Below are 13,299 nucleotides of genomic sequence, written 5' to 3'. Positions count from 1 at the left end.
TCTATATGATCTTTTTGCTACTAATTCTTATGCTTATCTACGCCAGGTACCCTCTTAATATCATTTGGTCCCCATTGCCATCCCACTGGAGAGATTACTGAAGCTCAGAGAAGGTGAGCCACTGGCCCAAGGTCACATAGCTCAGTCCGGGCGCCATGGGTCAGGGTGCAGGCCCCCTCAGAGTATAGCCCCTCAGCTGCGGGTTCACTTCCTAAATCTCTCTCACACCTGTCACTTCCGTCCCAGTCCTCCAGGCACCACCCAGGGAAGACAGCCCTGAATTCACCTCTGTGCCTCCCTCCCCGTCTCTGGCAATTCATCCTCCTCCCCGTGGCCAGAGTGATCTTTCTGGAACGTGGGCCTGCCTCCCTCTTTCCCCACTAAATACTTGGCCTTCAGGATGGGGTCCCCACCTCGCCCTGCCCTTCACAATGTGGCCCCACTAAACACTTGGCCTTCAGGATGGGGTCCCCACCTTGTCCTGCCCTTCATGATGTGGTTCAGCTGATGTGCAGCCTCCCCTTCTGCCTGGCCACCCAGGTGACCCCGCAGCCCTGGAACGTGACACACCCTTTGCCCTTTGGCTGGACGTTCATCTGGTGGCTCTCGACCCCGCGCTTGCCCTTTGCACATCTTCCCAGCTGCCCCCCGGCTGCGCCCAGGGAGCTGTGCCCTTGGAGGTGGGAAGAGGGCAGGGCCAGGCTGTTCCCAGGGGACCTGCTGTCATGGCTCCGTAGCTCCGGCTCAGCACAGCAGTCGAGGTTCCCGCAAATTCCGAGACAGCATCAGGAGTGGAGGCAATTTCCTGGTCTCCAAATAATACCGCCTCCCCTTTGCCCTGCAGTCGCTGGTGGGGAGCAGCTCCCTTATCTCTGTGTAACCTCCCCCGCTTGCTCTTCCAGCCCGGGGCGCAGCAGCCTCCCGGCCTCTGAGTAACAGCGCAATCCCCCTGCAGACTTCTGGTCTCCCCAGCCTCCCGTGCAGGGGTGCAGCCATCGAGGGATTCTGGCCAAAAGAATTTGGGCAAAGTGACGGCCATGTTTCCAGGCCTGGTCCTTACAAAGCGGACCAGAGGGTCCTCTGTGCTCTGTTCCCTTCTCTGCTGGCAGACACATAAGATCCAGGGGTGGTGGGACTCCTGGTCCCTGAATGACTGTGAACACAGCTCCCCAACACCCACACTACATTTTGACATCATTATGGGGCAAGCCCCTGGGATGCTGGCCTTGTTTGTTACCGCAGCCAGCCTACCCTGATCCATACACCACTTGAGCTAACTCAGCAGGGCAGAGTGAGGCACAGAGAAGTTAAGTAACTTGACAGGGGCCACACAGCTATGAGGGGTGGAGGCATGTCTGGCTGCAGAGCTCTCAACCACTCACCATCCACGGCAAACAGCCGGCTAAACAAAAGTAGATGAAATTCTCATCTCAAACAGTTTTCAGCACCGGGTAGATATTTGTGTATTTAATCATGTTAATACGTGTATAAAGAAACTTTAGCCAAAAGCAACAGTGAGTGTCTCCCTCCCATGAACATGGAACCTTGCTCTGTCCCTCATCGGGAAGAGGGCTAAGCGTGCTCTCCTTCCTCACGGGGACACCTGACTCCTACACCCCTCATTCTTGCAGCTCGCCCCATCCCTCCCTGATGGAGACCACAGTCTCCCGAGGCCCATACCCCACCAACCCCTTTTCTGAACGGCTTCCTGACTGTTCTTCCTAAAGCATGGCTTGACCCACATCACATTTTGTTGTTTCCGAATGACTCGTTAATACTCTGCCAGAAAGGGAGGACTGCGGCCAGGTGACCAGCCTCGCCTTTCCTTCCTCAGCCTGGAGCCCAGGCACTGCTTGGAGAATGCCTCACCCGTCCTCCTGGCCCGTGGGTCAGGCAGCCCTCCTTCCCCATCTGGACCTTTGGAACAATTTCAGCTTCTCTCCCACCATGACAGCCTCCTGCTCTTCCACGGTCCCCAGCACCCCTACTTTTGTCTCCCTTTCTGCTCGACATGTCCCTCCTCTGGCATTTATAACAGGCGACTCTGCACCCTGGTATTGGGGTGAATGCTTCCTGCCCCCTGACAGCTCCCCGAGCATCAGGACCACACAGTCACCTCCACATCATCCACAGGTCTACATGGTGAGAGCTCCACGCATTTGGCCGCTGCACCCCATCTTCTGATTACTCAGATGGACCCACTCATCTAGTCCCTCAAAAGAGAAAACGGGTAGGGAGATCAAATTGTCCCTGAGTTGGAACTGACCTAAAACGAAACAAAACAAAACAAAAAAGAAACCAAGGATTTTGTAAGAACTTCAAGTTGCTTTTCTAAATTAGACACAAAACAGCCTAATTCTAAACTCGGCCAACATTGCAGCTTTCCCCTTTGAACAGATGAAAAGCTGAAATACTACATGGACTGCTCCATGGGCTTGCCTCTGAGAGGACATGCAATATTGGGGTACGATCCTGCGGGGATGCAAGTGGCAGCTAACATATAATGAAGAAGGAAGTAATTCAAAGACAGAGCTGGAACTTGGAAATGGACCGCATTGTTAGTGCACCTTGAAACTTAAACATCTACACAGGGAATGTTGTAACTGGGGGCCTGGTTCAAAAACAGCTAAACCTAAAGCACATTTTGAAAAATGTAGTCAACATTAGGTACAATTTTCAGTTTAAGACACTCTTGGGAAACCACTCCAAGTTACCAAAACTTTGGTGATTTTCTTCCAGCAAATTACTGATCTATAAAACAGCTGTGCAACATTGACTTCCATCTTTAGGTGATGGGGAGAGACCGCTTTTCCCTTTACCCATTGCAGATCTGTCTGCTGAGCTACTTGTATTAAGTCTTTGGGGAGGGACTTAGTTCTCTGAAACAGTAAAAGGATGTGGTTGAACTCCCGGTTCCTTGGAAATGCAAGACTCTCAAGTCTAGTATTTAATACTGGTGACAAGTGTTTACCTGGCTCCCCATGTTCCTGAAGGCCAGCCTGTTGGCCAAGGCTTCTTTCTACGGGGGAACAGGACAGATACAACCGCAGGAAAACCATTCCTGGTCCCACCTGACCCCTGAGGAGTGACGAAAGCCTGGTGCTAAATTTGGCCATCCGGAATGAAAAGCCAGTCTTCAGATATCACTCACCTCATCCAAAGCTTCTCACATTCTCTGGGTGTGAGGGGAATATCAAAGCCGTACAGCGCGTTCTTTACATCCCGTCGTCGAAGAATGCCGTTGCCCTCATTGTCGGTTTCGATAAAATTCTACAATATTCCAAGGCGGCATTTAGTAACATGCATAATTGCTCAGACAGTATACAAGCTTTTCAATAGTCAGTATCTGGAACAAGCTAAGACATTTTTCTCCCATTCCTCCTGCTTAAAAACCTTTTAATCTATGTCCTAGATACCCTCCCCATTCCTCTAAAGAAGGTGATCGAGCAAAACACGAACAAGTGTTAACACCTAGGAGGGGCTTATTTCTGGGTAATGAGTTGTCTCAGGTGTGTGGCTTGGATTCTTCTCTGACCAACAACTTGGGATCAAACACTGTTAGAAATAAGAGTCAACCAGAGCCTGGGAAATGAGGCGTAGCCCACACTGCTGAGGTTATCACAACTTGGGATCAAACACTGTTAGAGAAAAGAGTCAAGCAGAGCCTGGGGAGTGAGGCGCAGCCCACACTGCTGAGGTCATCATCTCCACGATGCAGCGAAGTTGGCTGCCCGGCTGTCTGTCAGAGGGGAAATGAGGGACGTGAGACTCTGGTTGTTGTGACGAGATGGTATGGTACCATTTTAATATCCCCGAGGGGTGCAAAAGGCATCTGGGGATTTGTCACCACAGACTAGAAGAGCAGGTAGCACAGGGCGTTCCACTCTGTCTTAAATTGTTTCCGAACAATAGCTCATTCGCTCCTCCTTCTAATACACTGTGAGGGAGACACAGTGGGTCCATCTCCCAAGTCCTCTGCGAGCATCATACCTAATGGTGAAACCATGAAACATTCCCTGTAAGATCAGGAACCAGGCAAGAATATCTCTATCGCCCTCTATCCATCATTGTACTGGAGGTGCCCGCCAGTGTAGTTAGGCAAGTTAAAATTGTTAAAAGATGTAAAAACAGGGCAGGGAGAAATACAATTGTCATTTATTCACAAATGACATGACTGTATATATAAGAATACGAGGAATCCATAAATAAATTATTACACTAAGAGGCTTTGGCAAGAAATCTGGATTCTATATCAATACATAAAATTATCCACATTTTTATATCTCAGACATGGAAAATGAATTAAAAAAAATAACATTTACAGTAGCATCAAAAATAGAAAGTTTGAGGAATAAATCTTATAAATGATTGTAAGACTTCTACACAGGAATGTCTAAAACTTTTTTGAAAGAAGTCAGACAGGGAAAGACAGATACTGTATGGCTTCACTTCAATGTGGCAACTAAAAAATACAACAAATGAACAAACAGAACAAAACAGAAACAGAGTTATAGATGCAAAGAACAAACAGGTGGTTACCAGAGGAGAGGGGGCTGGGAGGAGGAAAGAAATAGGTGAGGGCGATTAAGCGGTACAAACTTCCAGTTGCAAAATAAATGAGTCACAGGTATGAGAGCTACAGTGTGGGGAATACAGTCAATAACTAAGTAATACCTTTGTGGTGACACATCATAACTAGACTTATCCTGGTGATCATTTTGAAATGAACAGAAGAAAAATCACTATGTTGTGTAACAGGAACTAACATAGCGTTTTAGGTCAATTATACTCTAAAAACAAAGAAACAAGCATACAAACAATTCATAGAAACAGAGATCAGATTTGTGATTACCAAAAGCAAGGGGTGTGGGGAGGGGGAATTGGATGAAGGTGGTCAACAGGTACTACAAACTTCCGGTTCTAAGATAAATAAGTACTAGGGATGTAATGTACAACATGATAAATATCATGAATACAGCTGAATATAATGAACACAGCTGTATGTATAACATATATATAATATATGACACATCTGTATGTTATATACGAAAGTTAAGAGACTAAAGCCTAAGAATTCTCATCACACACATTTTTTTCTATTTCTTTAATTTCATATTTATATGAGATGATAGATGTTCACTAAACTTACTGTGATAATCATTTCACAATATACGTAAGTCAAATCATTACACCATACACCTTAAACTTGTATGGTGCTGTTTGTCAATTATATCTCAATAATTGAGAGGAAGAAAAATTAAATTAAAAATTTTTTTAAAGGGTGAAGACTGAACACAAACTGAGAGAAGATATCTGCATCACTTACCACTTACAAAAATCTACTGGCCAAACCAAAGTAAGCGTTCCCACTGACCAAGGAAAGAAAGACAGACAAGCCAGTGTGAAAACTGTAAAAAAGTCTCAAGCAGGCACTTCGCAGATAAAGAAAACTGACTAATGAATAAACAAATGAAAAAATGCCCAATTTCATTAGTAAACAACAAATGCTAATTAAAACAGCAATGAGCTACTGCTACACATCCACTGGAGGGGAAGAAAGTAAGACGTCTGAGAGTCCCAACAGAGCCCTGTGGCCCACAAGGTCGAAAATATTTACTGTCTTGCCCTTCACAGAAAAAGCGTAGCTCCCTGGTCTAAGATACTGTTAACATTCTATTCCTCCATCTGGATGGTGGTTACGTGGTGGCGTACAATCTGGGATACACGGTGACTACACATTATACACACTTATTTAATCTACACATATACATTATACATATAACACATATTATAAAACATGTATGTTAAATGTGCATATATACATACATATTACATATACATAGTTACATATATATGTTATTTTTATATTCCACTGTAGCGTCACAAATTAAAAAACAGTTAAGCTTTAAAAAGTTAGGCCTGGGGCTTCCCTGGTGGCGCAGTGGTTGAGAGTCCGCCTGCCGATGCAGGAGACAAGGGTTCGTGTCCCGGTCCGGGAGGATCCCACATGCTGCGGAGCGGCTGGGCCCGTGAGCCATGGCCGCTGAGCCTGCGCGTCCGGAGCCTGTGCTCCGCAACGGGAGAGGCCACGGCAGTGAGAGGCCTGAGTACCGCAAAAAAAAAAAAAAAAAAAAAAAGGTTTGCTGAAGAAACCAATGAACTTATTTTCCAAAAACACCTAAATAGCAATGAGCATATTAAGCTGCCCCCAAATGGGATGACTCGTGCGTACTTCTGAGAATGCAGCTGGAGATGTCCCCAGCAGCGCATGGGGGAGCGGAGAGCCCCGTGACTCTATGTGAAGGTCACTAGATGACTAAACGCTGAATCCTTGTTCAAGTTCAAACACGGTTTTACTGGAGAATACATCCTTTTGGATATTAGCAGGTCCTGTTTGGCAAATTCCCAACAGAAATGCGGCAGAAGGGAGACTCCACACCTTTGGTCACCTTCACCATCTCTAAATGCTGGGACCCAGAAGTGAAGAGCTGGGATGGGTGCACCGAGTGAGAACAGCCGTCTCATCTCCAGTTGGTCCGGTGGGAATACTGCTGATCTTATTTAGGTATTATACTTTCTGCCGGTTTAGAATTCAGAACTAATTCCTTCAGTGCTTTAGTTAAAATAAACTGAGAGAGTGGCAGAGATGTCCACATGCGCAGGATCATTTAGTCCTGTGGGGGCCAGTGAGGTGACACGATGCTTGATTCTGGACAAAGCGCGTCCTCTCTCCGCCAGGCTCAGTCCTAGAAGAGCTGGAGGAGGTCTCCGCCCCATAGACGCAAGGCTCCTGGTTTAGCGGCACAGCGCCCTGGGGCCCCCAGGCCTCCTCCACACATAGTTTGGGGTCCCGCACGACATCAAGGTGGCTACGAGAGGCCATGGAATCGAGGTGGAGTGAGAGTCCACACTGACGGAGAGGACGTCACCCAGCCAGGAGGCCGGGACAGGAGGGGAGGGGGCCCTGCAGGGTGTCGTGGCGCCGGGGGTGGAGGCGTTTCAGGAAGGATGGACTGAACAAGGCAGAAACAAAGGCCTCCACGGCCTCTGGCCACTCCCAGAGGTCTGCTCCTTCCAGCGCCCATCTGCTTTGTTAATAATCTGTCACCTCCCCTGGTTCGTGAGCTCCGCCAGGCGGAAGCAGACAGGCCTTGGTTACCATTGAACCTGGCGCACAAACCCCTGCGCAGTGAGTCTGTGCTAAGTCAAAGCGGGGTTGGATGAAGCTGCGAAGGGCCCTGGCCGTGGCCCTCAGGAGTCCCTGGAGTCAGACCACAGGGCGGGGCTGCTCCCATGAGGGGAAGGAGGGCAGGGCAGCTGAGAGGGGAGGCACGCTGGGGAGAAGGGGCTTTTTCTTAAATAGGCTTGAGGGAGTTTGAAGGCCAGAGAGAAGCAGGGATGGGACGGGCACGCGGTAAGGCGGTCAGGTGGCCAGCTCTGCCCCCCCCCAGGCTGGCGCTGCTGTGGCCTGTGTGGGCGCTGCTTACAATCCAGAGCTTGCCCTGCACTCCGCGACCCGAAGACTGCTCTGGAAGGCTGGCCGGCCTCGATCTGTGCGACCCAAAGGACTGCTCTGGAAGGCTGGCCGGCCTCGATCTGTGCGACCCAAAGGACTGCTCTGGAAGGCTGGCCGGCCTCGATCTGTGCGACCCAAAGGACTGCTCTGGAAGGCTGGCCCGGCCTCGATCTGTGCGACCCAAAGGACTGCTCTGGAAGGCTGGCCCGGCCTCGATCAGTGTGACCCAAAGGACTGCTCTGGAAGGCTGGCCCGGCCTCGATCAGTGTGACCCAAAGGACTGCTCTGGAAGGCTGGCCCGGCCTCGATCTGTGCGACCCAAAGGACTGCTCTGGAAGGCTGGCCGGCCTCGATCTGTGCGACCCATAGGACTGCTCTGGAAGGCTGGCCGGCCTCGATCAGTGTGACCCAAAGGACTGCTCTGGAAGGCTGCCCGGCCTCGATCTGTGCGACCCAAAGGGCTGCTCTGGAAGGCTGGCCGGCCTCGATCTGTGCGACCCAAAGGACTGCTCTGGAAGGCTGGCCCGGCCTCGATCAGTGTGACCCAAAGGACTGCTCTGGAAGGCTGCCCGGCCTCGATCTGTGCGACCCAAAGGACTGCTCTGGAAGGCTGGCCGGCCTCGATCAGTGTGACCCAAAGGACTGCTCTGGAAGGCTGCCCGGCCTCGATCTGTGCGACCCAAAGGACTGCTCTGGAAGGCTGGCCGGCCTCGATCAGTGTGACCCAAAGGACTGCTCTGGAAGGCTGCCCGGCCTCGATCTGTGCGACCCAAAGGACTGCTCTGGAAGGCTGGCCGGCCTCGATCAGTGTGACCCAAAGGACTGCTCTGGAAGGCTGGCCGGCCTCGATCTGTGCGACCCAAAGGGCTGCTCTGGAAGGCTGGCCGGCCTCGATCAGTGTGACCCAAAGGACTGCTCTGGAAGGCTGGCCGGCCTCGATCAGTGTGACCCAAAGGACTGCTCTGGAAGGCTGCCCGGCCTCGATCTGTGCGACCCAAAGGACTGCTCTGGAAGGCTGGCCGGCCTCGATCAGTGTGACCCAAAGGACTGCTCTGGAAGGCTGGCCGGCCTCGATCTGTGCGACCCAAAGGACTGCTCTGGAAGGCTGGCCGGCCTCGATCTGTGCGACCCAAAGGACTGCTCTGGAAGGCTGGCCGGCCTCGATCTGTGCGACCCAAAGGACTGCTCTGGAAGGCTGGCCCGGCCTCGATCTGTGCGACCCAAAGGGCTGCTCTGGAAGGCTGGCCCGGCCTCGATCAGTGTGACCCAAAGGACTGCTCTGGAAGGCTGGCCCGGCCTCGATCAGTGTGACCCAAAGGGCTGCTCTGGAAGGCTGGCCGGCCTCGATCTGTGCGACCCAAAGGACTGCTCTGGAAGGCTGGCCGGCCTCGATCAGTGTGACCCAAAGGACTGCTCTGGAAGGCTGCCCGGCCTCGATCTGTGCGACCCAAAGGACTGCTCTGGAAGGCTGGCCGGCCTCGATCAGTGTGACCCAAAGGACTGCTCTGGAAGGCTGGCCGGCCTCGATCTGTGCGACCCAAAGGACTGCTCTGGAAGGCTGGCCGGCCTCGATCAGTGTGACCCAAAGGACTGCTCTGGAAGGCTGCCCGGCCTCGATCTGTGAGACCCAAAGGACTGCTCTGGAAGGCTGGCCGGCCTCGATCAGTGTGACCCAAAGGACTGCTCTGGAAGGCTGGCCGGCCTCGATCTGTGCGACCCAAAGGACTGCTCTGGAAGGCTGGCCGGCCTCGGTCTGTGTGATTTGCCGGCCTGGGCCGGCACAGTCAAGGCTGTGAGGCAGCCCGGGTGCTTAACAGGACTTAAAAGCGGGACTTCTCATCGGGCACAGGCCAAGACAGAGCAGACAGGGACAGAAAATGACCACATGAAACAAAGTGGAGACATTCTTCAGAATAGTGTGAAAATACTTCCGTAATGCAGGATACAAATACTTTTTTAAATGAAGTTTTTGTGTCCTTGTTGCATTGAGAAGTGGTGACCCCATATCCTAGACCTCAGGATGACCCACGCTTGCATTTCAGATCTACTGTCCTGCAGGTACAGCTGCCATTGTTAAGAGTATGTTTCCCATCTTGACACCATCATCACAGTTTACACAATTGCACATGGAGGGTATTCACCTTCAAACTATGCTTTCTATAATTTTAGCAAGACAGGAAGAAACAACTCTTTAAAAAGCATGTTTATAACTGTGTAAAAACAAGATGATAGCATCTTACATTTTTCATTTAAAATTTTAACTCATATCAAACCTGAGATAAAGCCAGCAATTTCAGTCCATGTAACTCTTAAAATTACTTATTTTTCTAAAGATCAATTGACCTTGAATGTGAGAATTTATTTTGAAAAAGTATTTTACGAAGAAAAGGAGTCCCTAAATTGCTATACAAAGTTGCTTTGCCATCTTAGCGACTGGATGGAAAATAGCTCCCTCATCACAACGACCCTGGAACATTGAAATCGATTCCCTTTCCTTTTAAGGAAATAATCATTTTCTTACCTTAGACAAGTCTGACCATCTGGTTTTTGCTTTGGTAACAAGATACTGATGAGCCTGTTCACAAGCTAGTTCTGAATCTGCAACCTTCTGTTTTGGTCTTAAAAGAAAAAAAAAAAGAATCTGTTTAAATTTAATGGACTCATTAATCTCCCAAGGGATTCTCCTACCCCGGTTTGTTTCAAAGATAGCGTTAAAGTCCGCTATTTCACATCTGGTCTAACTTAATTCTTAAAATACAGTCTTATTTCCCCAGCTGCATGTTAGGGAAATCTTAAATTTTAGGAGTACTTGCTTGTTTCCAGATAAATGCTGTTCAACTTTTCCTGCAGTTCACAAAACAAAAAGGGCTCATTTATTCCCAGAGGGATAAAAAACACACTATAACATTGTCTTCAGATGAAGACAACTAAAAACTTTTATTTCTGAACGTACACGTTGGCGTGATCACGCAGACCAAAGCTAACAGTCCAGGAACACTGTGGGAACGTGACCTACAGACTCAGTCTCAGCTCATGTTCAAAGGTTAGGTCTGTGGGATATAAAATGATCAAAACTCTGTTTAGTCACAGAACGATGGGCGCCAAGGACACTTTAGAAAAAGACTGTGGCTAGGCCTCCACGGGGCACAGTGAAGACTGTGGCTGAAGGAGTTTGGGATGCCCTGGATTCTTCCAATCACTAAAACAAATTAGGGGCGCGTGAAACCCTGTAAAACCCTTTGCCACTTCTTTCTCCGCGGTCGCCTTGCTTGGACCACGCTTGCGCACAGGCACGTGGGTGATCAGTGCATCTTGCCTGAGGGTGAGTAAGGGGGACACCTGAGCGAGGCCCCACAGGGACCCTCACAGGAACTTCCCCTCAAGGGAACCTGGAAAACCAGGGTGGGGACAGCACACAAGCCCCATGTCACCCTTTTAAAGAAGTGGCGTTATTCATGCTCCAGCAGGTGAGCTGCTCGTAAGGAAAAAAATCTAAAGTCAACCAGGAGGCCGCCAGTTGAGAAAATGCAACAGTCAAAGGTTTATGTGATCCCCAAAGATGCGGCTTTGTAGCTGACCCTTTGTATGTGATGCCAGGTGGGGAGCACTGTGGTTTTAGGGTAATCGTGGCCTCCACAAGCTCTGTGACCAGTCAGGCTGGAACTACCGAATCTGGGTTTTCACAGCAGTGCTGGCATTGCCACCCCAGTTTGCAAAAGGGGATGCTGTGGTTTAGAGGGGTGTAATCGCCTGCCAAAATTGCACAGCCAGTACCGGGAATCCTGGCACTGAAACTCAGGGCCCTCCCATGCCAGAGGAAAGCCTTTCTCACCGTTGTCATTCCGTCTGAAGCTACAGTTTTGGTAGCCCTTCTACCTTCACTCCTCAGAGGAAAGGATCCATTAAATATTACATTTCACAGAGGTGAGGGCCACCCATGGTTTTTACACGCGCAGGATCTTCTTTTCACTTAACATGTCTATTTCAATTCAACCGGAGCAGTTCTGCTGAGCACCACTGAGTGCCAGGCACTGTGTGAGGTCCTGGGGAAGGTGAAGCCTGCAGCGTCCCAGAGAAGGCCCTCCTGGAACATCGCACTACTGTCCTACATTTTAAAAGCAGACAGCAGGACACAGCACTGCAACCAACAAGTTAAGCAGTAATCATTGCTCTTCATGTGGCTTCTCCTTTAAATCCTTTCTAAGAAACTCTGCTGCTGGTCTCAGCTATCCTGGACCACTCCTCAGGTCCCCTGATGACTGACAGTGCTCCGTACGCACTGATCACCAACAACACCGTGGCCCTCATTACCCCAGAAGCCCACACTGTGCTGTTGACCCATGTGTCACACGAAAAGGGTCTTATTCAGACCAGCGCTTCTTTGGTGATTTACATAAACTTTGACTCCTGTGGTTTGGCAAACAAAAATTCTTGCATTTCCTCAGTGGGCAGGTGCTGAGGACCCGCTGCAGCTGGGCGGGGTCTTCTCCCTCTTCCCATGTCGCTGCTGAAATGGACCAAATGAGGTCATGCCCACTTTCATTTTCTCTCCTGGCAGATGCCAGCTTGTGGGGAACACAGGTGAACTATGGTGGCACACCTCCCCTGACTGAGACCCCCCCAAATACACACAGTCTTTAAATTCTCCAGTTGCTTCTATATTACCAAGTCCGGGGTCTCTGCTGGCTTAACGTGTGATGCTGTTAACCATCGCCCCCTCTCTAGTCACCGTCATGATGCTGCTCTTTAAATGACACCATGGGTTGGAACACCCACCACCTGGCAAACGTGTGCCCTCAGTGAGTGACTCTCCCTCTCTGCCTGCCCCCTCGACCACTCCTCTCTCCTTCCACCCCAAAGCTTATGTACTCTTCTGAGAGGTCATCCCCGCTCCTGTCCCCAGCTACCACCTGGATGCTGTTTGCCCACACTTCTGTGCCATTAGCACGGTAACCTCACGTGCTTCTCCCTTCCGTCTCCAACTGTCTACCGGACTTCACAGAATCGTGGACTTTCAAGGGTGGAAAAGGATCCAAAGATGAAGCAGTCTAATCTTCTATCGTTACTTTACCACTAAGGTTTTGGAAGGTTGGGTGGATTATGTGGCATTTTCACAACTATTGTTTAAAAGGACTGTAGGTGCTCACGAGGCGTATTCCCCTGCCTTCACCGTTAGCTGCCTTGTAAATCCTGTCTGAACCCAGAGGACGCACCTGGGCTTCCCTCAGAAGGATGGAGGTCCTGAGAGGCGTGCTCTGTCTCTGCAAAGTCAACTCACTATCAAGCTGACCTCACTGTCTAGACACAGGTCCAAGCAGCCTCCCTACCCAATTCCTTTTCCAGGCTATGAGGCTGGATTATTTTTCTTAGTGACTCGTGCTCAAACCAGGAGCTCCTACCTATTTCCCATTCATTTCTCCTCTGTACCATTTTATATCCTTGTCTCCTCTAGAGAGATTGGAAGGTTTTTCTGTGGCCTTTTCCAGAAGTTACTTATTTTCTCTCCTATTGTCTGCCTCTTTAGATCTTGACAATCAGTCAGATCCAGCCTTCCTATCAGCCAGACTGTCAGTCACAAATACACACAATGTGCTGCTCTAAGTCCTACAAACACAATGATGAGCATGGTGAACAGAACCCACGTCCTCAAGGAGCTCATCCTGTGATGGCAGGAATGTGCAGCAAACACATGGAAAAATAAGTGAATCAGACAACTTCAGCTACTGAATGTGACTGAGAATGATGGACCAGGGCGGGGTCCGGGGCACTTCAGCCAAGAAGAC

General features: G+C 49.9%; 1 protein-coding gene across 1 annotated transcript in view; it reads right to left on the bottom strand.

Moving 5' to 3' along the window:
* The window catches only part of EFCAB6 (EF-hand calcium binding domain 6), a 227,724-nt gene that overhangs the window by 61,648 nt on the left and 152,777 nt on the right, over positions 1 to 13,299 (bottom strand). Inside the window, 2 exon segments of the mRNA XM_060164691.1 lie at positions 3,152 to 3,270; positions 10,038 to 10,134. Coding sequence (XP_060020674.1) covers positions 3,152 to 3,270; positions 10,038 to 10,134 — 216 coding nt within the window.

Source organism: Lagenorhynchus albirostris, chromosome 11 (assembly GCF_949774975.1).
Source record: "Lagenorhynchus albirostris chromosome 11, mLagAlb1.1, whole genome shotgun sequence".
Lineage (NCBI taxonomy): Eukaryota > Metazoa > Chordata > Mammalia > Artiodactyla > Delphinidae > Lagenorhynchus > Lagenorhynchus albirostris.
This window is presented reverse-complemented; position numbering and strand designations above follow the sequence as displayed.